Raw genomic sequence first — 22,207 nt, 5'->3', positions numbered from 1 at the left:
GGATTTTTGTTATGTTTGGCTCTTTCAAAATTTTATGTAGTATTTCAGAAACCAGTGGGGAGTGCTCAGTGCATATTGGTTTATTAAGAGAGGTTGTATTGCTTTTTATGAAGTGATGAAAGTTTTCCAGTCAAGTGAAAGAAATCGAGCCTACTCATCTTCATCATAAAGTGCCTGCAGAAGCAAACAAAGAAATTTTAAATGTCACGGCATCCATTTAAGAGTGCAACATCACTTTTAAGCTCTCAGGAGGAATGCTGATAAAGCAGGTGTTTAATCATGCTAAAGTTAAGCCTCTCTAATGCGTGTCTCAGATTATTTTCTCCAGAGAAGTGGAAACTGTACTGACTTTAATGCGTAAAGACCTTATCAGGTAGTCAGTGATAACTGCTGCAGTTATCCAGCCTATATTGCCTCATCTCAGGTTAAAACTGTTCGTTTGGTTTGGGGTTGTTTTGTTTTTTTGTTTGTTTGTTTGTTTTGTTTATCAACGTGAATACAAGGTCTGAATAAAAGTTCACAGATTAAAGAAAACAAACTTTATTTATTATGCTGTGTCTGTTGTGGTGCTCCTCATAGAAACATTGCTTTTTTGACAATGTATCTTCTAATGACACCAGGTGCTGTTGTTATGCAAACAAAAATCATTACAATAAAGCGCAAAAATAGAAAATTAATGGCATAAAAATACCATGTTGCTTAAATGTATTTAACAGCGCCAGAAGGATTTTGTAAGGATTATAAGCCGTTATTGCACAGCTCACCGATATCTTGTGATGCTTCGACTAATGCCGCATCAATAAGGTGCTAGAATGTGCTTCTCAGAGTGCTCACTCCACATATCTAAAGAAGGCAATGAAAGTGAATCTTGCTTGGCATCTGAAGCAAAAAGAAAAACCTCAAAATATAAACAATCTATGCTTTCTTCACACACCCATTTTTTTCACATTTCATCAGTTAAAGGCCTAAAAGGTGTGCAGAATGTGGAACAAATAGCAGGCAGGCACATAAATGCTCCACATTTTCCAAAAAGTCAAAGCCCACTAACCCCGTTTACTGGAAAAGCAAAATCAAGCAACATGCACTTTTGCCACAAGTCAAAATCAGTTTAAGGAACTGCCTTCTTCACAGTGTGCTGCAAGGAATAGAAGCTGCAACTGATCGACTGTACCATTCTAAAGACTCCTTCAAATGTAGATTTAAAACAGACTTCTTTTTCCCAAAAGCTGGAAAGCAAAACCAGTTCATCCTCATTTGGCATCCAATAAAACTGATGCACCTGTCACTGGCCTCTATTTGGCTAGGAGTGAGATAACTTTACAGTGATTTTTCTGTGGACTGTCTCAAATGAAAAGGTGGCCCTGATTACGCCTAATAGCTTTTGGTCCCCTGAAAGTCCAAACATCGATAGGCCTTCGAACACGACTGCCAGTGAAATAAAAAATGAACAGCTCTCTTCCAGCTGAGCTCATTAATTTAAGTTCACCTCCCCAAAGACTTGATGGGTGTGTTATCAATATATCGTTGTGCTCCAGCAGCTTTTGGGTGCAGTACAATACTTTCATCCTCTCTTGACTGCTGCTTGGCAAAATTCACAAACACCTGTAGGGACAAAGAAGCAAGCATGAGACATGATTAAAGCAGCAGGTTGATAAAATATTTTTCAAGGCACCCTCAATGGCAAAAAACTGCAAAAGAAGGTTAAAATATGAAAGAAAAGGAAATGCAGTCTTGCAACATAATGAAATGTGATTTTTCCATTTCACAATTCATTGTGTTGTGTATTTCTGCACCTGTTTACCTGATCAAGAGTGGTTTGTGACACTGAATAGTCCTCTATTTTGAGTTTCTCTTTGTTAGCTAGGACCATTTGAAAGATCCTAGCCAGAGAGGATGAAGAGATCTTGTACTGTAGAGTGTTGTAGTGTTTCTCTCTTTGGATGCAGCCAGGGAAGGTACTCTCCATGAATGCTTCAGCAGGGTTCAGGTCTGGGGCACAACCTGGCTTAGACGCCCTGATTTTCATTGTCACAATGTAGCCATCGCCAAATCTAATATGTATAAAGTTACCATCAAAGATTGGCAGTATTTACAAAGTAGTTATTGGAATGTGGGTGGATGAGGAAGGGGGGGGGGGGGGGGGGGGGGACATTAAGAATTTTGTTATATGAATAAATATAGTAAAATGACCAACTTGTATTTGAGATGCTGAATGGTTCCCAAACACTTGAAGGAGCCATTAACCATAATGGCTAAGCGGGTACACAGTGCCTCACATTCCTCCATACTGGAAAGATAAAATCATAACAATTAGATGCCGTGCTCACATATAGATTTGTGCACACATAATACATATAGATAGGTGATAAATTAGAAGAAGGAACAAGATAAAGTGTCTTTGTAGGATGGTCCACCAGGTACTGCTAGTACAGCCTCAATATAACTTGAAATGGGCATACGTATCATTTGGACACTAAGGGTGGGTACTTTAACTTTTGTGTCTGTTCTCGAGGGAAACAGCCCACAGCAGTCACTCCAGGTTTTTCATTTAATTTGTCACCCACCGGTATATATTAAAATATATAGTTTACCTGTGTGATGTGAGGACCACAGCTCTTTTGTCCTGAATAACACTCATGATGGAGTTCCATAGAAAGCGTCTGGAGAGAGGGTCCATACCTGTAGTGGGCTCATCCTGAAGTGCAGTAACAATAAACAAATTATCATTTGCACAATCATTTCCCTAACATCTGCTAACCATTCTCATAATTGTAATCCCCATCCAAAACCCACTAATCCAGCCCAGCACTGTTATTGGCAAACTCACCAGGAGCACCAGAGCTGGACAGCCAATCATGGCAATGGCTGTGGAAAGCTTCCTCCTGTTACCTCCACTGTACGTCCCAGCACTTTGACCTGCATATTCTGAGAGACCCAGCTTCTGGATGGCCCACTCTGCAACCTAAGTTAGAAGAGGATAAAAAGCCTCATGTTGCAATACTGTCAAACTTCAGCCTACAAGTGTCAGACCCAGTTCTCAATCAAATATTTCCTGCCACTGCATCTCACCCTGCCAATCTCAGACTCTGGCACTCCACGAAGACGGGCGTAGAGGTGTAGGTGTTCTCTGCCTGTCAGCAGCTCATCTATGGCATCAAACTGAGGGCAGTATCCCATGTTCTGATGGACATCCAGGATATTAGTCAAAATGCTGTAAGGAAACAACAATAGAGACACAACAAAAAATAATGAAAATTTTGTTAATTAGGCACAAAAACCAATCCAGCTTGCACTAGCTGGGCTGTCGTGTGAGGGTTTTAACTTGGATTCAGTAGTCATTTGTGCAGATAGGTGACGTGTATCAAACCTAATTAACAACACTGATTATTAACAACAAATTGAATTTGTCTCAATACTGATATCAATCCTCAGTTCAGCATACAAACCTGTAACCAGCAACTGAGGCCTCTCCTGAGGTGACACTGATGTCTCCAGTCAACATCTTAAAGGTTGTGGTTTTCCCAGCTCCATTTACCCCTAGGAGACCAAAGCACTGTGGATTTTTTGGAAGAAGAAAAAGACAGGCTTTCACTAAAGGTAATAGATTGTTTCTTCTGCCAAAAAAAAAAATCTGTTTTATATGAGTTTAACTAAACCTGTACAAACCTCTCCAGGTGATACTCCAACACAGATTTGGTCTACTGCAGGGATGATTGTTCCTCTGTAAGTCTGGCGAGAGAATATGAGAACAAAAAATAAAGCTGAAACAGTTGCTTTAAAATCTTTCTGTAAAATCAGTTTTGCTGGGTTTTTTTTTTCCTTTCCTTTAATAAAGAAAACCCCTAACCTTGGACAGGTCTCTCACACGTAAAATATCATTTGATTTTCCACTCTGGTAAATTCGCTGTCTTTCCTCTACCACATCCACATCTTCATCCAAAATGTGAGGCTTTGGGCAATCAGGTATCCTGCCAATGGAAAAAACTGTCATTGCTTGATGTGGTGTGTTAGCTGGAAAACAAACTTCATTGCGTGTAATTTTCAAAAAGCATTTTTTTTTAGGTGCATCAAACAAGTTTGGTATCTGATTTTTAGACCTCTTGTACTTGCCAGTTATTCAGGAAGAAGCGATACTGGAAGAGAATGTTGAGAATGAAATAGACAAATCCCTCAACAGCCATGCAGAATAAGTTCTTCCCAATAAAATCCCAGTTATAGGGGTCTGGACTGTAGTCCTCACCTTAGAAAATATAAAAACAATGTTCCTGTAAATCCTGTTTTCACAGTTGGTGTTTCACGTGAGTTTCTTCAGCCTATTTAATGTGGAAAACATTGACATACATAAAACATTACATAAACATTGTTAATACTTCTTATTTTGTCTTGTCTCTTGAGTTTACATTTGCATAGCAATAATGCTGATTCTGTTCCGAGGATCTTGTTGCTCAAACAGTCTTTAGAGTCTGTTACAGCACTGCAGTTGCTTCGGGTCATGGTGGGAAATTTCTAATGCAGGCAATGACTCAACTTTCACTCTAAGCATTTGGAAAGAGGCTGACAGTTGTAGGATTTTATAGCTACATGCATTTGCTTGTTGGGCATTGAGTCTGCGTGTGTTTCATAATTACCAAAGCGAGCGTAGACATCACTTATAGCTTGGTTCATAGCCATGTCTATGAGACCTCGGCCCAGGCAGTAATGGGGGAACATGAGCAGCACTACCTTCAGCAGCTGGTTGCACCCGTGAAGAGCCTAGACAGAAACCCAACATGTAATATTGAGACTGAAATCGGTTTAAAGTGGTATAAACAAGCCCACTGGGCTTACCGTGTTGCTCTCAAATAGGTCCAAGATGAAGGTGATGGCACTGCTGTTGATGCCAATGAAGAGGTTGATACATGACAAAGAGACGTAGGCTGTGCTGGGGACACTGAATACATACGACATGGGGTACATCATGGGGGTCACAGACCAGCTGAGAGAGAAGGAGAAAGATTAAAAAGAGACTCAGTGACAGCCAAAATTGGTGCTGATGACATTATTAGGGGCCCTTGTTTGTTTGTTTGTTTGTTTGTTTGTTTGTTTTGTTTTGTTTTTTGTTTTGTTTTTTCGGGGGGGTTCGTTCGTTCGTTCGTTCGTTTGTTTGTTTGTTTGTTTTGTTTTGTTTTTTGTTTTGTTTTTTGGGGGGGTTCGTTCGTTCGTTTGTTTGTTTGTTTGTTTGTTTGTTTGTTTGTTTGTTTGTTTGTTTGTTTGTTTTTTTGGGGGGGGGGTCAGCTGTGATCTTTTTAAATCCACCTTAATAATGAGAGGGGAATGCTGAAATATATGTGACATTAAAAAGTGTTTTGTCTTTAAGTACTAATAACAGAGAAGTTGCTAAAAACTAATACAGCCAATGAATCGAGAGCATCATGGTATATAACCCTGCCAAATAAAGCATGTGTACTACAAGTATTTGCAGCATTGGACATGGTATGTAATGACCCAGCTGAGCAATGCAGTGAACCTGATCTAAATGAGTTTAATAAGACTCTGGTGATGCAGTAGTTCACATTTAGGTCAGATGATGGAAAATCTCTGCCACGGAGGGCTTATAAGAATCTATCCAAATGTCTTATGGCAGACCCAAATGGTCAAAAGATATGTGGGTCTACCAAATGTCTTATAGTCAAAACCAATCAATAATAACATAAAATTATAATAAATATGTGATAGATATATGCAATACTAGAAAATCAGTCAGTCGTGAAATTAATTCAAGAAGTATGCTTTCAATTTCCTTTTGATGCAGATCTACTTTCTTCTTGTTTTGTAAGTATTTCTCAAAAATGCAAATCTAATGCAACTCTCAGAGGAAAATCCTGGAGTTTACAATGTGACATTTAATTACATTAGTTTGCTGCAGGGCACAAATTTCTATGGAAAACTTGATCAAATATCAGGGACTGCCTGCTTCATTTTACACATTATGATTACCATTTCCAAACAGTCTGGCTGTGACAGTACCACATTGTTACATTGTTGAATGTTAAAAAAAAAAAAATCACACAGGTAAATCTGTGAACTCCAAAGATTAATGCTTACCCATAAAGCATCAGCAGAGCAATTAATGGATGGAGGTTAGCTGGTGAGGTGTAGGACTTCTTATCAAAAAAGATGAAAATTTCCACCACCATTGCTGCACTGATGGAGTAATTAACCTGAAGGGAGTCACAGAAAAAAAACACTGTTTACAAAAGCAACTTTCAAATCTTCTTGATTGAAGGTACTGTCACACTCTTAGAAAGTAGTGGGGCTATGGTACCATGTCCCAGAGAAAGTTGGCCATCCAGTACACCAGTGGACTGACACCACTGACAAACTGCAGGTGTTTGGCCTGAGTGACCCTCTCCTGGATGAGATAGAGGACAAAGCTGGCTGGGACAAAGGACATGGCAAAGATGACACAGATGGCCACCACGGCATCCACTGATGTGGTCAGACTAGGAAAATGAGCGAGAGATGGGTGAATTTCCACAAGCTGCAGTCATAGAAACATGTTTAATGGGGGTTTTTTCAGCAGCGATCTTTGTGTAACAAATATATTTTTTGGCTCTCATAGAAAACACTGACTAGATAATTAAAAAGACCTTGAAATATGATGACGATAATAACTGCTTGGCTGTTGTTCACTCACACAGTGATCTCAGAGAGCTGTTCTTTGGTGAGGTTCAGAGGATGGTTGATGGCAGTGACTCCATATTCAGCCAGATTAGCTCCTCTGGGCAAGTTTGCACGGAGGATCGCATTGTTGGCCACATTCATAAAAGATACCATAGCATGCCAGCCCTTATTGTTATACCATACCTGGGCGGGAAAATTTCTAATATTACACAGATGTGCAATCTACAAACTACAGCATGGCCTCTCATATTGTGCAGACAAAGATTTTGCTTAATTGACGAGTTGTGATGAACTGACCTTGACATTGTTCTCGCTCTCCATGTACCTGAGGAACGTCCCTAAGTCCTTCAGCATTTGCTTTGAGTACTTTCCCTGCAAGTAAAAATTTGGGGGGGGCAGTTACATTAAAAAAAAAAACAATCATAAATTGCAAAATATCAAAGTGATAATTATGTAGAAACATGAATACAATGCATGCACACACTCAGAGCCCAGACAGAAAAAATAAAATCATAGTGTTTGCTTTCAAAGGCTTACCCCAGTTACATTGAGCAGTCGTCCCAGCTGACCTGCTACATCCTGGATGGTCTTTGGCTGCACCCCTAAAACAGGGAGCTGTCCTCCCACTGATATACCCCCATACCTGAACACCACAGAGAAAATCCCTTTGACAAAGCCTTCCAGTAACTATCTGCATGCATATTTAAATTATTACCCTATTACAACCACTAGAGGGAGAACTGCACTACTACACATGACACACTCCATGATATATACTTCAAAATGTACATCACTATTTGGACAGAAATGGAATCTTCCAATTAATTAGTTGGATGAAAAATTTAAATTACCTTTGTTCATTCACCCAGTATTTACTTTTCAAGCTGAGAAGAAATCATAAGCAGAAATTAGATAGTTTTCTAACTTAAAATAAAAAGTCCACAAACAGGATCACAATTTTTTTAACTAAAATTTACTTGAACTGGTGCAAAAATTATATACCTGGTTCTGATGATTCTGGGGTACGTCTTCACCAGGTAGTCAGAAATGTTTCTTCCTGTTAGGTCCATGAGGACATCGCCTGTTGACTGGATCCTCTGAGGAACAAACCAGCATACAATTCTCTCTGTTAAACACTTATCTGCAGTTTCAGTGCAGTTAAGTAATTCCACTTATGGATTTTAGCAGTGTACTTGAGCAGAAAGATTTTGTGCTTGAATACATACAGTGAGGGGGGAAAACTATTTGATCCCCTGCTGAATTTGTAAGTTTTCTCACTTTCAGAGAAACAGTCTCTAATTTTTATGGAAGTTTCATTTTAATGGAGAGAGACGGAACATCAACCAAAAATCCAGAGGAAAAAACAAACACATTATATAAAAGTTAGAAATTGATTTGCATGACATTGAGTTAAATAAGTATTTGATCCCCTACAACCCCAGGTCCCACTCCTCAAAAGGGCACATAAGTGCAGATAAATATTTCCCCCACTGTAATGCAGTCATGCTTAGTGTCAGTTATGTAACCTGTGGAGGTGGCAGGCCTCCAGCTCCATCAGGACACACAGGAAGCATGGTGAGTTTCTTAGGTGTGCTGCACTGGCATTGTGGAGACGGTCTCAGGGAGTTCCACTCTGTGCCGGCCAGCATATCTATCAGGGCAGGGTTAACCAAGGGCATCTCCCATTCTGTGGTGATGTTGTTACATGGGAAATCTCTGCCAATGGAGGAAAAGGAATTCATGTTAAACAAAAGAGCACATATGACAGTGCTAGAACAAATAGTTCTGTTAAGTTTACTTACTCCAGGGGTTCATCCACCATGCAGCGAGTACCAAAACCAGGCTTGTCCAGCAACACTTCACCAAAGTATCTCATCTCAGCATCAGTAGGGCGCTCATTACTAGATTGGGAAAAATTTTATAAACACAGAATTGCAAAAAAAAAAAATCTGAAAATTCTCTCCATTTACACTTATTTCACATGCACATATTTTTAATGACATCTTATTTGAGGCAAACCCCCATTAAAGAGATACATTTCCTCATAACAGTGGCCTAGCGCCCACCTGAAGAAGGTGTACTGTTGTCCATACATCCAGGGGCTGAGGGTCAGGCTCGGATACTCTCCAAAAGGTGGAACAATCAGAGTGAACGTCAGTGCCAGGAAAACAAAACTGGCCGGCAGGACAGTCTACAAAAGACAGAGACAGAAGAATCAGGCTGAATCTTTAAGATATAATGTGCAAAAAGCACACTTTGCTCGCCGCTGCAGTTGTAAATTAAGGCACTACTTGAGAACTCAAAGCGCTCTTACAAGAATGGTATTTCTTTATAAAATAATAACAATAATAAAGAATGTAATTGTATCTACTATAACAAATAGAAAAAGTACTGACACAATGTTGAAATCAAAAATATGACATATATTACTAAGAGCAGTGTGTTGTCTTAGGATATCATAAAATATAGAACGGTTACCTGGGCAATGAAGTCTTTGTAGGAGCGTGTGGCATGATGCAACCTCTTGATCAGCAGAGCAAAAAACTGTTTGATGGTCAGACAAAGGCCTCTGACCTGGTACGATCCACTGCCTGCACTGCCTTCTGAGTTGTCACAAGTGCTCTGGCCATTGGACTCTGAAATAAAAGCTTAAATTAAAAATGACTTCCCCCAGAGACCTCAAAGCTGAATTACAGATGCCACTGAGCTAGCCAAGCATCTTTAGACTTCACTGTGGAGTGGTTGAAAAGCATTTGCCAGCAGTGCTCCACAAGTGCTTTAGAAAATAGTCATTATCTTGACTTTAGCCAGTCTACCAGCAAGAGCACTGCACAAAAATATAGATATTTCTGTTGCCACTCAAAGCTGAAGCTCTCTGCATTACACTGTTGCCAGGAAAAACCTCTGTCAAAATATATTTGAAGTAATAAATTAAAAGAGTATCTGATAATCTCATATGTTATGAAATTGTTGTAAAGAGTTTCATCAGTGGACTGATAGGATTTTCTGGTCTGGATATATTCTACACTGCTCAAAAAATTAAAGGAACACTTTGAAAACACATCAGATCTCAATGGGGAAAAAATCATGCTTGATATCTACACTGATATGGACTGGGTAATGTGTTAGGAATGAAAGGATGCCACATTGTTTGATGGAAATGAAAATTATCAGCCTACAGAGGGCTGAATTCAAAGACACCCCAAAACTCAAACTGAAAAAATGATGCAGCAGGCTAGTCCATATTCAGTAGTTCGTATGGCTCCCATGTGTTTGTATGCATGCCTAACAATGTCGAGGCATGCTCCTAATGAGATGATGGATGGTGTCCTGGGGGACTTTTCCTCCGAGATCTGGACCAGGTTATCACCGAGCTCCTGGAGGTGCAACCTGGCCGTGTCAGATGGAATGAAGCATAATGCCTCAGAAGTGCTTTATTGAATTTGGTTCAGATGAACATGGGCAGAACTTAGTGGTAGCAATTCCTCCATTTTCCAGGAACTGTCTGCCTACTCTCACCACATGAGGCTGGGCATTGTCATGCACCAGGAGGAATCAAGGACCCACTGCATCAGCATAGGGTCTGACAATGGGCCCAAGGTTTTCATCCCAATTCCTAATTACAGTCAGGGTGTTGTTGCCCAGCATGTAGAGGTCTGTGTGTCCCTCCATGTATACGCCTACCCAGACCATCACTGACCCACCACCAAACCGGTCATGCTGAACAATCTTACAAGAAGCATAACATTCTCCACAGCTTCTCCAGACCCTTTCACGTCTGTCACATGTGCTCCAGGTGAACCTGCTCTCATTTGTGAAAATTAAAGGATGCCAGTGGTGGACCTGCCAATTCTGGTATTTTATTGCAAATCCCAATCAGGCTCCATGGTACCATGCAGTGAGCACAGGGCCCACTAGAGGATATCAGGCCCTCAGGCCCCCCTCATGAAGTCTATTTCTGATTGTTTGGTCAGAGACATTCACACCAGTGGATGGCTGGAGGTCATTTTGTAGTTCTGGCAGTGCTCATCCTGTTCCTCCTTGCACAAAGGAGCAGATACTGGTCCTACTGATGGGTTAAGGACCTTCTATAGCACTGTCCAGCTCTCCTAGAGTAACTGCCTGTCTCCTGGAATCTCCTCCATGCTCTTGAGACTGTGCTGGGAGACACATCAAACTTTCTGGCAATTGATGTCCCATCCTGGAGGAGTTGGGCTTCCTGTGCAAACTCTGTAGTTTCCAGGTATCATCTCATGCTACCAGTGGTGACACTACTAGTGAAAAAAACAGCCAGAAAAGATGAGTCAATATGTCATTTACCTCCACCTGTAGTACCATTCCTGTTTTGGGGGTTGTCTCATTGTTCCCCGTCTAATTTCATTAACACCAAAGCAGCCGAAATTGACGAACAATCCCCTCTGCTACTTAACTGGCCAGATCAATATCTCAGAAGTTGAATTTACTTGATGTTATACTCTGATTAAAAAATGTTTCTTTAATGTTTTTGAGCAGTGTGGTCAGGTGAAAACAAAAAGCAGGAACAAACAGCTAGCATGGTTCTTTCTAAATAACCAAAATATCAACCATTTCACAGCTACTAATGGGGCAGCTATGAACCAGAGTAATTACTGGTCACTTCCTTTTTGTTGGTTGTCAAACTGAGGTGTCTAAAATATACATTTGTGAGCTTTTGAAGTGTTGCTACAAATGTTTTGTCAACTATTTGTCATATAGTAGTGATACTTTCATTTTTATCATACAGGCATCTCTTTATGTTATTTTCTTTTTTAAGTTACCCTTCACAACAAATTATGTTTTCCTCAGAACAGCAGCTACTGGCCAGAGCTGTAAGCTGAAAGCCACTGTCACCTTTTAGCGGTTCCATATCAACGGCAACTCTGTTGAGTCCACAGAGACTAGCTCGAGAAATCTTTTGCCAAGATTTGTTATCTGAGAGAGTTAAAGAATGGATACGAAGGACATAACACACATGAGAATGGGTGGGCTGAGAAAACAGGGCAGCAGTTACACAATCACAACTATTAGGCTGCAACAAATCACCAGGAAGAAATGAAGCAGTGAAAAGAAAATTCTACAACAAATTGAGCTCTTTTTTCAGTTTGTTTATTCTTTACCTTGAAAACATTTCCTCTTGGTTGCATTCCCATCAGCAGTGACCTTTAGAAAGATCTGCAAGAAAATAAATGATTTTAATTTCAGAACACAAGACTAATAGAAACTGTCATAGCAAAAAGAATTCTTTAAAAAAACAGATCCTATTACAGGGACAGTCAGGCAGTGACAGTATGATAGATTGCCAATTATCACAATTTATTCTACTTGCTTTTGTACTTGGTATCAAATAGCAATTAGCAATGTTTTTGTTTGTTTCTATGTGTTTTTTTTCTTTAATTGTTTTAGTTCTGGAGTCACAATTTCAATTTCCATCCATCTGTCTAATACATGGACATGCCCAGAACACCTCACCCCGCAGGTGGCCAAGAGACATCCCAGTCAAATTCACAAACTACCTCAACTGACTCCTTTTAATGTGGAGGAGTAGCGGCTCTACTCTGAGCCCCTCCCAGATGACTGCACTCTTCAACCTATCTCTAAGGGAGAGACCAGCCACCAGTATCCGTGATCTCATTCTTTCAGTCACTACCCAATATTTGTGATCATAGGTGACTGTAGACTGACTGGTAAATCAACAGCTTCGCTTTTACGCACAGCTTTCTCTTCACTATGACGGACTGGTACAGCAGCTATAGCCCCAATCCATCTGTCTTCCTCTCCCCTCCTCCCTCCCTCATGAACAAGACCCCATTATACTGAAAATCTTCCACTTGGGTGCAGCAACTCGTCCCTGACCCGGAGTGGACATTCCACCCTTTTCAGGCAGAGGGCCACAGCCTCAGTCTTGGAGGTAACAATTCTCACACTTGTTGCTTCACACTCAGTTGCAAACCACTTCATTGCAAGCTGGAGGCCACCACCTGATGAAGCCAGCAGAACCACATCATCCACAAAAAGCAGAGATGAGATTCTGAGGCCACCAAGGCCTTCTGGCACTTGGCTATGCCTAGAAATTCTGTCCACAAAAATCATGAGCAGAATTGGTGACAACAGGCAGCCCTGGAGGAGTCCAACACCCACCAGAAACAAGTCCAACTTCTTGCTAGGACACGGTCAAATGCCTCCTCCAAGTCCACAAAACACATGTCGACTGGATGGACAAACTCCCAAGCACACTCAAATATCCTTGAGAGGATCCAGAGCTGGTCCAGTGTTCCACAATCAGGATTAAAACTGCATTTTTTTTCTTGAATCTCAGGGTTGACCAATGGACAAATCTTTACAGCATGTCTATGTCTTCCCCTGAGGAGTGTGATCCCCCAGTAGTTGGAGCACACCCTCTGGTCCCCCTTCTTGAAGATGGGAAACACCACCCCAGTCTGCCAATCCCGAGGCACCGACCCAGATCTCCATGCGGCCTAACAGATGTGTGTCAACCAAGACAGACCTACAACATGCAGAACCTTCAGGAATTCAGGGACAATCTCATCCACACCATGGATTATTCCTTATTATTCCTTTTGCTAACTGTTATTTTCATTTTTTTCCCACGCACCTCCTCCAGAGATGTGTCAGATACACCAAAGCTACTGAGGCCAATGTCCATGAGGGTTTCCTCCAACTCCCTGAAGAGGCTAGCATAGGCCCTGGGCTGGAAGTTACGATTGGGCAGAAGAAAGGTAAGCTCCTGGCCAATTGCCTCGATCAGACGGGCCTGAGGCACGTGATGATGGACCAAGGCTGTGATGCTTTCCATGTTACCTATAGATGAGAGGAAGAAGTTGATTTTGTCTTTTGTCAGCCTTTTTCACATTATTCTTTGCATCTAATTTGTCCCTCTGTGTGCTTAATTTTCACACTCGTTAATAATCAGACTTTATTGATTAAAGTGTTTTATTTCTACTTCCAAAAGCACAAGAGATCTAGATGAGATGTTTAATTAAAAAGTATTCAGACAAAACTGAAGGTTGGCTTTTAATATCAGTCACTGTAGTTGTAAGAGAACAGTGAATACAGGGTGTTTCTAGGTGTGTTGTCAGCAGGTACAGTAAGCAGAGTGACTACAATCCATTGCAGAGGTGTTATTCATCAACATGACAAAGGGAATGCGCCCTAAGATTTTAATAATTAGATGAATAGCCTAAGAACAGGTTCAGTAAAAGTGAGATGATGTTGCCATAACAAAATGATCTCTGATACCAATAATATAATGAACCAGTGGTGACCTTTTGTGACTTACCATCCATTTGCCTGTCAGGGGTGTGGCTCTCCTCCCGGTTCACTTTAAACGTCGAACACCTCGAGCATGTACAGGAGCAATCCTCTGTGCAGTCACAGCTGGGCTGCAGTACAGAATGATACCAGACAGTAATGAGAAACCACTGTGTTGCTCTACTGTGAAATAGATGACATGCTCATGTAATATTGGGTGTCTTACAGACATTATTAGCGGGATATGATGGAGGAAGGAGCTTAACTTTAAATCAGGTTCCGTATTCTGTCTCAGTATGATTAATTTCTTTCTGTATTTGTTTATTATTATTACTGTCTGGGGTTTTCTGTTCAGAATATAACAATACTTTAGCCTCCATGTCAAATTTATGATTTAATTTCCAAAGCTACAACTCCTAAAACTTTAAAGAGTAATATGCACAAATACACAAAAGGTTCCATCTTCATTAGTTCCCACCTTGGGAATGTCATGTTTCATTCGGCGTACAAGCGTGAGGTAGAAGCCAGCACCAAAACAGTTCTTTAAGAAGATAGGGGAGCCACTGCAATACAGGCGGCCCTGAGAGATGATAGCCACTCGGTCACTCAGCAGGTCAGCCTCATCCATGTGATGGGTGGACATGATCACTGTACGCCCTGCAAACAGCAGACAGAGAGGGACAGTATTTAATAAAGAGAGAGTCAAAAAGGTTAAGATCTGTCTGATTTAAGACAGGCTGTTCAAACTTGAACAACAACTCATGTTTATTATGGAGATTTCAATGCAGCTGGCCTGACTGTAGTATCATAAATCCTTGTAGCCCAAGAAAATACTACATACAGTAATTCAACTTAGACTGAAGGTGTATGTTAGTTCAAATTATATATATATATAATTTGTTGTATATTTCATTTTCAAGTTTTATTTCAGAAAGGTCACTTATGTTTATGAGGTGTCAGGTATACTGGAGAACTGTAATACCTGGTTTCAATGGTGCGAGGATTAGTGCAGGATCTAAGCTTGATTATTTGTAGCATGTCCAGACAAACCTGTCAGATTTCTTCATCATTTAACTTCTACACTTTATGTTATGTAACAAGACAAGCTAAGTGTGTTTCATGATTTTCATTTCAGATCTCTTCTAATGTGACTTGGTAGGCTTGAGTAATGAATTCTTTCTATGAACACAGTTGTATATATGTTTATATATGTTGTATATGTATATATAGCTATCACAAATACAATAATACAGCACTATCTTAATGTCTATTAATGTGTCAAAAAAATTAAAAAATGAAATCACTACCAATCAACAAAGGGTAAGAGTCAGTGTTACCTGCACGGTATTTGAGTAGCAGGTCCCAAATAGAACGTCTGGAGTAGGGATCCACCCCAGATGTGGGCTCATCCAGGATCACCACCTTGGCTCCGCCAACAAAAGCCAGGGCAACCGACAGCTTCCTCTGCATGCCCCCTTAAATAGAACACCACAATGTACCGAGGGTGCGTATATTATTGTGTGTGTGTGTGTGTGTGTGTGTGTGTGTGTGTGTGTGTGTAGTCTGCATACAGTGAGCTTCAATAGATTTATGTGTACATTTATGCTTCCAAGCACACCTGAAAGGTTCTGGGTCAGCACATCTCTCTTGTGAGGAAGACCCAGATCCTGCAGCATGTTCTCCACCTCCTCCTGAGCCTCTGCTACTGGACGGCCTTTCAGCAGAGCGTAGAAGAGGATATGCTCTGCCACAGTCATACTGAGAAAGAGCAAGAGAAATATGAGGAAAGAGTGAGCTATACATGCAGTACAGCGCTATGTTTATATCTGTTTGCTTATGTAAGGTGTCCGAAAACTACCTCTGTTATTTTGTAGCCTTTTTAATGTATGCTTCAATTATGTGGGGAGGTACATACTACTGAAAAAGGATGTTGTGTTGAGGACACATTCCCAGAGACTGTCGGATGGTGTCCATGTCTGTGCGGATGTCTTTGCCATAAATGATGGCTGTCCCTGACGTGGGAGGATACATACCAGTCAAGATAGACCTGGGAGAGGCAGAAAGAAGAAAGCAGATATTTTAAAGTATATGTTACATGTTCATACTATAGATGTGCATGTACTGCATCTGTTTGGCATACATAGTGGTGGTCTTTCCAGCTCCATTGTGGCCCAGAAAGGCAGTAATCTGACTCTCATAGAAACTGATGGTGAGGCCGTCCACAGCTGGTCTGAAGCAACTACCGAAGATCTTGACCAGGTCCTTGATACAGACACCCTTCACTAGATCATCTGGCTCTGCCTCGAAGAATGGCTGCTCTGTACACACCAAAGACAAACACATTTCATTTTATCTTTTCATCGTTTTGTCTAGATATGGAGTGAAAAATGCATTTGGGCAGCAAAAAAAAAAACTAAGTTCAACTAATCAGTTACTAAAAAAAAAATTACAGAATAATTTTTTCAATAAATAACAAAAATGTCATTATATTTCCCAAATGTCAATGAAAATAGCAAGGAGCATGTGAGCTTATCCAAACAGAATGCCATACAGTGAAAAGAAAAAAAGTTTCCATCACTTATTAACTAAACACGGACCTGAAAGGCTTGCCGTGTACATACACAAATGCCAGCAAGTGCAAACACATACAAGGACACTGAGTTCCCACACAATTAATCTTAACAGGGAGAAATGCAAAGTGAATGCCAAGAAAGAGATTTCTAACGCTTCACTGAAATCATTATATAAGTGTAAGTCATAAAATACATAATTAACTGTATGTGGAAAAAATGCTGTAATTTGTTCTTTAAACTCAAAAAAGTAGCAGACAGCCAAATGTAGAACTGGTATATTTTTAGACACTGCTGTTCCAGCCATTATACCGTCTTTCTCCTGGTTCTTTTCAGGCTCGTTCTCCTTCCCCAGCCTCTCACGCTGATCCTGATGCTCACATGAGGGTGGCTCCTCCATAGCCTTGGGTTTCTCCTGGTTTTTCTCCTGATCATGGATTCCATCCTCTTTGTTTGTTTGCTGCTCTCCTTGCTCTTTGTTTGCCAGATTATCAAAACCTTTTTTATCCAACTCCATTCTGGTATTGCCTTTAGGAAATGGGATTTAGATTAGTTTGTTGCTAGATGACAAATACAGTCCAGTGCCTTTATCACTGTTTCCTATCTGTCTCCACCATCCACTTTCAAATAATATACCCACTAAAAAGCAGTAATAGTACCTGAAGCTGGAGCCACAGTGTTGAGCCAGTAACAGGGCAGAAAGGGGAAGTAAAATGGACGGCCAATTCCGTACTGCCCTGTGATGAAAATAAATCATAATTGTATACATGACCAGAATTACTTTTAACGCAAGTGTTGTAACCAGACCCTTTGTTATTCTCTTACACACTGACCAGGGAATACATTGTCCAGGTACCACGCCAGGACACCATAGAGGACTGTGTCCAGGCCCATCATGCAGATGGAAGTGAGGAAGGAGAACTCATCCCCCTCCAGGGGGCTGGTCTGGATGTTGTCCCACTGAAGACCCAGACCCTGCTCCTCGTACCTTGATAAATACTCTGTCCCAAAGCCAAATGCCACTTGAGACAGCAGACTCTGAGAGAGAAATCAATACTAATATTATCTTTGCTTGACATTTAAAGTAGAAGAAAATTCAACATGTAGTTCATCTATCAGGTCTATAAGTAAAGAAATAGAAACAGCTGCAGTTGGCAAAGCAGTTTCAAACCTAGCTGATAACATACTGTACACTGGAGGAATAATATCATTATTCATATTATCATTATTTGTAAGCATGCTTTTTAATTTCGGACACCCACCACCAGGATCTTCATATCTTTGGTGATACGCTCTTGCCAGGCAAAGCAGAAAATGTGTGGAAGGTAAAGGGTGAAGTAAACAATACCACAGCATGCAGCTGCCAAGTTTGCCTGGTTGAAGAAGACACTAAGAAGAAAGCATTGCATGATGGTGGCCATGGTGAAGGTGAGCAGAAACAGGAAAAGGATGATCGGGTTGCTGTAGTTCAACACCCTGCCTCCCTGCAAGGAAGGCAAAAACACACAGGGTGATGTTTTCACACTCAGTGTGCTTGGACCTTGGAAGAAAAGCTGTCTGTAATATAAACACTTATTGGCCTGGGTAAGTGAAAGATAAACTGTTTTCCCCAAACCTCATTTTAGTGGGTTGTGATTCATAAATATGCTGCCCAAAGTAAGAAAGTAAGAAATACTAATGAATTTTCATAATTTGGAAGTTTTAATGTTTGATTTTTTTTTTTCACAATGCTCCCACTAGATGTCACAACAGCCCATTTTACAAGAATGTGTCTGCTGATTAACTGGCTGTCTACATGAGACAACTTCGGGCTTAGAAGAATTAATCATTCACCGGGCCATTACTGCAAAGACACTGACATAATTCCCATGATGTCACAGTATTCACAGTTCTCTGACTAATGATTTATAGGGTTAGTATGCACTTGGTGAGAAACTGTTATCAATTTGTTATTTCAAGGTAAAACTCTTGTAATGATTCACAGTATGAGTGGTGATTTCCTGACATGTTACATAACAGATGTACTGACTTCATCACACACAGTGTGTCTGGTAACAGATGGACTGCAGTGCAAAATTATGTGGTTAAATTCCAACTTAATGCAAATAAAGTGAATGGTGGTGGTAACCAGAAATGTGCATGCATGAGCTACATAAACGTCTAGACATAAAGGAGCTCTTAGATATAAGAAGAACGGAAAAAGTAAACAGATTTTGATCATTTTTCTCACCATGATGATGGCAGTAAGGAGACCTGTGCTAGTGCCCATCATGATAAAGCTGTCAATAAACCACGTGGACCAAATGACACCATTGGTGACCCCTATGGCCTTTAGGGTCTCCTTCAAGCGCAGTTCCTTCTCCAGAACAATGCTCTTTACTATCATGGACACAGAGTAGACCCAGGCCAGCACCATGAAGATGGGGAAACAGCGATTCAGAGTCAGCATGAAGCTTGAAAAAAGAGAAAGTGGACAAAAGAGATGAAGGAGAATTATGTAGGTATTGGTGCAGAAATCTCACAGTCAGTAAGATTTACTACTAAAACAGATCCTTTTTGCTAGATGGATGGATAATTTATGACTATACCTTGAAAGCAAAAGCTATGATCTGCAATGACTGATATGATCAGATTAAATTGTATTTAATTATAATATTTCAACTAACAGATCATCCACGTAACAAGGGTAAGGCATTTGCTGTAGGTAAACACCCAGAGGCCACTCTTTCCCTGTCTGTGTCTTGATGATGGCATGCTCTATTATGTCCTGAAGGTAAGCAAAGCCACCCCAAACGTAACGGAGGTCATCCATAGGATCAGCTCTGGGGCCTGGATCCCAGTACCTGAGGAATACACACATATTTACCATCTACATTTTGGCTGTGGTTATACTAAATACATCATTTAAGTCGAATTTGATCCTAACCTGTCTTTGACCTTATTGGTGCGCTCCACTGCATCGATATCCATACGGAGCTTGAACTTAACATGAGGCGGGACATTAGTAGTCCAGGAGTACATATTTACAAAGACGACACCTGCCCAGAACTTTCTGTCCTCCAGCATCCCCAGCGCCCGATAAGTGACAGCATCCTCGTCTGGCAGAGCCACAAATTTATCCAGAATCACACACTGGGAGAGAGAGGACGAGCACAAGAGAAACAAAAATGCACATGTCAAAAAATTTTGCAACCTTGATAAGTCAAATCATATGAATATAAAACTATAGAAACTTTTAACAAGAACAGTAGTGGTTTAAGCTAAATGCTCACATCTGTCTGTTAATTAATGAAAATGACTATATTAATATGCCTCAAGCAAAAAAGTCTTCATGCTGTGGTTTCAGTAAAAGTTATGAGAAGTCAAAAGGAAAAAATTAACTGAAAACCATGAAAGTTTTTACAGAAGTGAAAATTTTAATCTACAGGAGGCACTAGAAAAAAATTCATTTACCAAAGTCATCTTGAATTCATCCTTTGGGAAACTGCAATTATCTAAAGATTTGACAGTTTGGCCAAATGTGGGAGACAGACTGGCAGACAGTCACTGCCTTTCCCCGGGTTAATCCAGCAGAATGGCTGGAAATGTGAAAGACAAGAGATGCCACTGAGTCACAATTATCTTCACAAATTTGCAGTGGCATTTCAGAAGTGGTTGTCTCTTCACTGAAAAGCGTATCTGATATAGCCATTCACTGTAAGCGAATGCTAATGGGGAGGGCCTGGTTTCAAAAGGAATCACTTTAGAACAAAAAATATTTACCCCTAACATACCGTTCCAAATGCAAAACACAAGTAAATGTGCAGACCCACATATGCATCCAAGTACATTAATTATACAGTATGCATTTATGGACACAATATCCATACCACATACTGAAAAATACTTCAAAAGCCCATCCCTTCTTTTACTCAAGCATCCAACTACTAGCACTGCAGCCCCACTGGGTGGTGTGATATGCATGCATGCCACCAACATGACTCAGCCAGCCATCAAGCCCATGTTCATTGTTGCCTCATTATAAAGGATGGTGGATAGAGTGACAGCTGTATCTAATCGACCTCAATCGTTCCCACTCTCCCTGTCACACTAAAGTGCTGTAAGCTTCAACTTGGACAAAAACACAGCGCACCAACCATCTACCCCACCATGCCCCCAGGTACCCCAGTGTCGCCCCCCAAGTGTGATAGGGCTCTCATCCTGCTTAGCTTGTGCAGGGAAATGGGCAACGTTGTTTCCAACACATTGGCCCACTCATAGTGGAGGGCACTGACAAAAGATGGTCTGTGATGGCTTTTTTGTTTTAAACACTGCTCTCAATCAACAGTAAAGAAAAGAGACTTGACAGCTAGTTTGTTGCTCTGGCACGGGCCCACCTGGGTGGATTTCCATGTGTTTGGACAGGGAGACAAATTACAGGTCCCAAACACAGTATCTAAATGCTGACATCATGTCAAGAGTTGCATTGAGCACGTAGTGGTTAGGTAACCAGGGCACTGAAATCAACAAGTGGCAGGACCTGTGATTAACTGGATTATTTCATGAATGGGCCTGTCACCTATTCAGGTGAAGTAAAAATGGCAAAAATGTCTGCATTCTTACTGTCAAAGTCAGACAGGTGAAAAGGTTACAAAGATTTTTAAAAAACAGCGAAAATCATTCTGACACTTTATATTCATCTGGAAATGCCGAGCTCCCTTTGACTAGTCAAAATAATTCCTCACACTGATGCACACTTCTCAAAAACGAAGCCAGTGGTATTGGAGAGGCGACTACAGGAAGGAAATGCTAAATGCGACAAAAACGTAACAGCCACTCACGTCCCCATACTGGTTGAGCATGCGAATCACCCGGTCTGTAAGGTTGAAGATGTCTCGCCAGTCAAAATCAGGCATGTCATCGGGACGTTCCTCTGGTGGGCCGTTGTGCAGGAAGTTGAGGATGTGTTTGGAGGAGAAAGGCGCCGTCTCTAGACTCCTGTCGATGAAATCCATCACAGAAGGATTGCGGATGGTGTCCTGAAACAAAGGGAAGCAGGATCATCATGCTTATTTACACAGTTTTTTTTTTTTCCATTAACAGCAAGAACCCTTTTTTATAAGAAGACATTGCTAAGTCACCAGTTGGACCACAATAATCCTGCCATAACAAGTAAATTAAGAAAAAAAGGGCAAAGAATGCAATGATGTTATTGTTATCTGAAGTTATTAGATTAATTTAGGGAAGGTTAAGTGATGGAAGGATCGAGAGCACAGAAATAGATGGCAAATGTAACATGAGGATAAGTGATAGGACACAAATCAAGTCTTACACTGAGGTAAAAATAAATGTGAAGGACTGGAAGTGTTACAAAAAGCGAGGAAAATAGAAAAGGGAACAAGATGGTATATTTTTTCAGGAAGTTCCTGAGACCTCAGTAAAATTGGTGGGGAAAAGGATCAAGATAAAATAACAACACCGTTTCCCAAGAATAACTGTTGGGCATTGGATATCAGCTGAATGGCAACAATAAGGTAGATCATTATCATGCATATCCCGTTTCTTAAAGACAGCGGGGCTGGCGTATGCTTATGTAATTTTTAACCACAGCTGAAGTCAGGTCACTTTAAGTTCAGTGACCTTATTAAAGAGATTGTGAAGGGACATAAGTATTTCAATTTCTTTTCCAGTTATGTTCTAATGTTAAA

General features: G+C 40.7%; 1 protein-coding gene across 4 annotated transcripts in view; it reads right to left on the bottom strand.

Moving 5' to 3' along the window:
- Positions 1-524: 524 nt before the first annotated feature.
- abca4a (ATP-binding cassette, sub-family A (ABC1), member 4a) overlaps positions 525-22,207 on the bottom strand; it is a 31,912-nt gene continuing 10,229 nt past the window's right edge. For 2 of the 4 annotated variants that reach the window (XM_030757004.1, XM_030757005.1), the window contains exons 12-51: positions 21,341-21,538; positions 19,447-19,652; positions 19,187-19,363; positions 18,751-18,973; positions 17,783-18,004; positions 17,354-17,558; positions 17,180-17,257; positions 16,833-17,048; positions 16,091-16,268; positions 15,866-15,997; positions 15,569-15,708; positions 15,288-15,425; positions 14,429-14,607; positions 13,979-14,081; positions 13,295-13,500; positions 11,799-11,853; positions 11,533-11,613; positions 9,142-9,299; positions 8,730-8,854; positions 8,466-8,564; positions 8,190-8,379; positions 7,666-7,760; positions 7,515-7,547; positions 7,201-7,306; positions 6,961-7,035; positions 6,677-6,846; positions 6,305-6,482; positions 6,085-6,200; positions 4,828-4,975; positions 4,629-4,752; positions 4,111-4,240; positions 3,848-3,968; positions 3,667-3,729; positions 3,447-3,553; positions 3,070-3,211; positions 2,828-2,962; positions 2,592-2,695; positions 2,195-2,287; positions 1,802-2,051; positions 525-1,602 (exon numbers count right to left, since the gene is read on the bottom strand). In XM_030757004.1, coding sequence (XP_030612864.1) covers positions 1,483-1,602; positions 1,802-2,051; positions 2,195-2,287; positions 2,592-2,695; positions 2,828-2,962; positions 3,070-3,211; positions 3,447-3,553; positions 3,667-3,729; positions 3,848-3,968; positions 4,111-4,240; positions 4,629-4,752; positions 4,828-4,975; positions 6,085-6,200; positions 6,305-6,482; positions 6,677-6,846; positions 6,961-7,035; positions 7,201-7,306; positions 7,515-7,547; positions 7,666-7,760; positions 8,190-8,379; positions 8,466-8,564; positions 8,730-8,854; positions 9,142-9,299; positions 11,533-11,613; positions 11,799-11,853; positions 13,295-13,500; positions 13,979-14,081; positions 14,429-14,607; positions 15,288-15,425; positions 15,569-15,708; positions 15,866-15,997; positions 16,091-16,268; positions 16,833-17,048; positions 17,180-17,257; positions 17,354-17,558; positions 17,783-18,004; positions 18,751-18,973; positions 19,187-19,363; positions 19,447-19,652; positions 21,341-21,538 — 5,619 coding nt within the window. In that variant the 3' untranslated portion in view covers positions 525-1,482. Of the gene's footprint in view, positions 1,603-1,801; positions 2,052-2,194; positions 2,288-2,591; positions 2,696-2,827; positions 2,963-3,069; positions 3,212-3,446; positions 3,554-3,666; positions 3,730-3,847; positions 3,969-4,110; positions 4,241-4,628; positions 4,753-4,827; positions 4,976-6,084; positions 6,201-6,304; positions 6,483-6,676; positions 6,847-6,960; positions 7,036-7,200; positions 7,307-7,514; positions 7,548-7,665; positions 7,761-8,189; positions 8,380-8,465; positions 8,565-8,729; positions 8,855-9,141; positions 9,300-11,532; positions 11,614-11,798; positions 11,854-13,294; positions 13,501-13,978; positions 14,082-14,428; positions 14,608-15,287; positions 15,426-15,568; positions 15,709-15,865; positions 15,998-16,090; positions 16,269-16,832; positions 17,049-17,179; positions 17,258-17,353; positions 17,559-17,782; positions 18,005-18,750; positions 18,974-19,186; positions 19,364-19,446; positions 19,653-21,340; positions 21,539-22,207 lie in introns of those variants that run through there. The other 2 variants (XM_030757006.1, XR_004021618.1) reach the window with 2 other exon arrangements.

Source organism: Archocentrus centrarchus, chromosome 20, assembly GCF_007364275.1.
Source record: "Archocentrus centrarchus isolate MPI-CPG fArcCen1 chromosome 20, fArcCen1, whole genome shotgun sequence".
NCBI classification, from domain to species: domain Eukaryota; kingdom Metazoa; phylum Chordata; class Actinopteri; order Cichliformes; family Cichlidae; genus Archocentrus; species Archocentrus centrarchus.
Note: the sequence above shows the minus strand (reverse complement) of the source record. Positions and strands in the feature narration are given on the sequence as shown.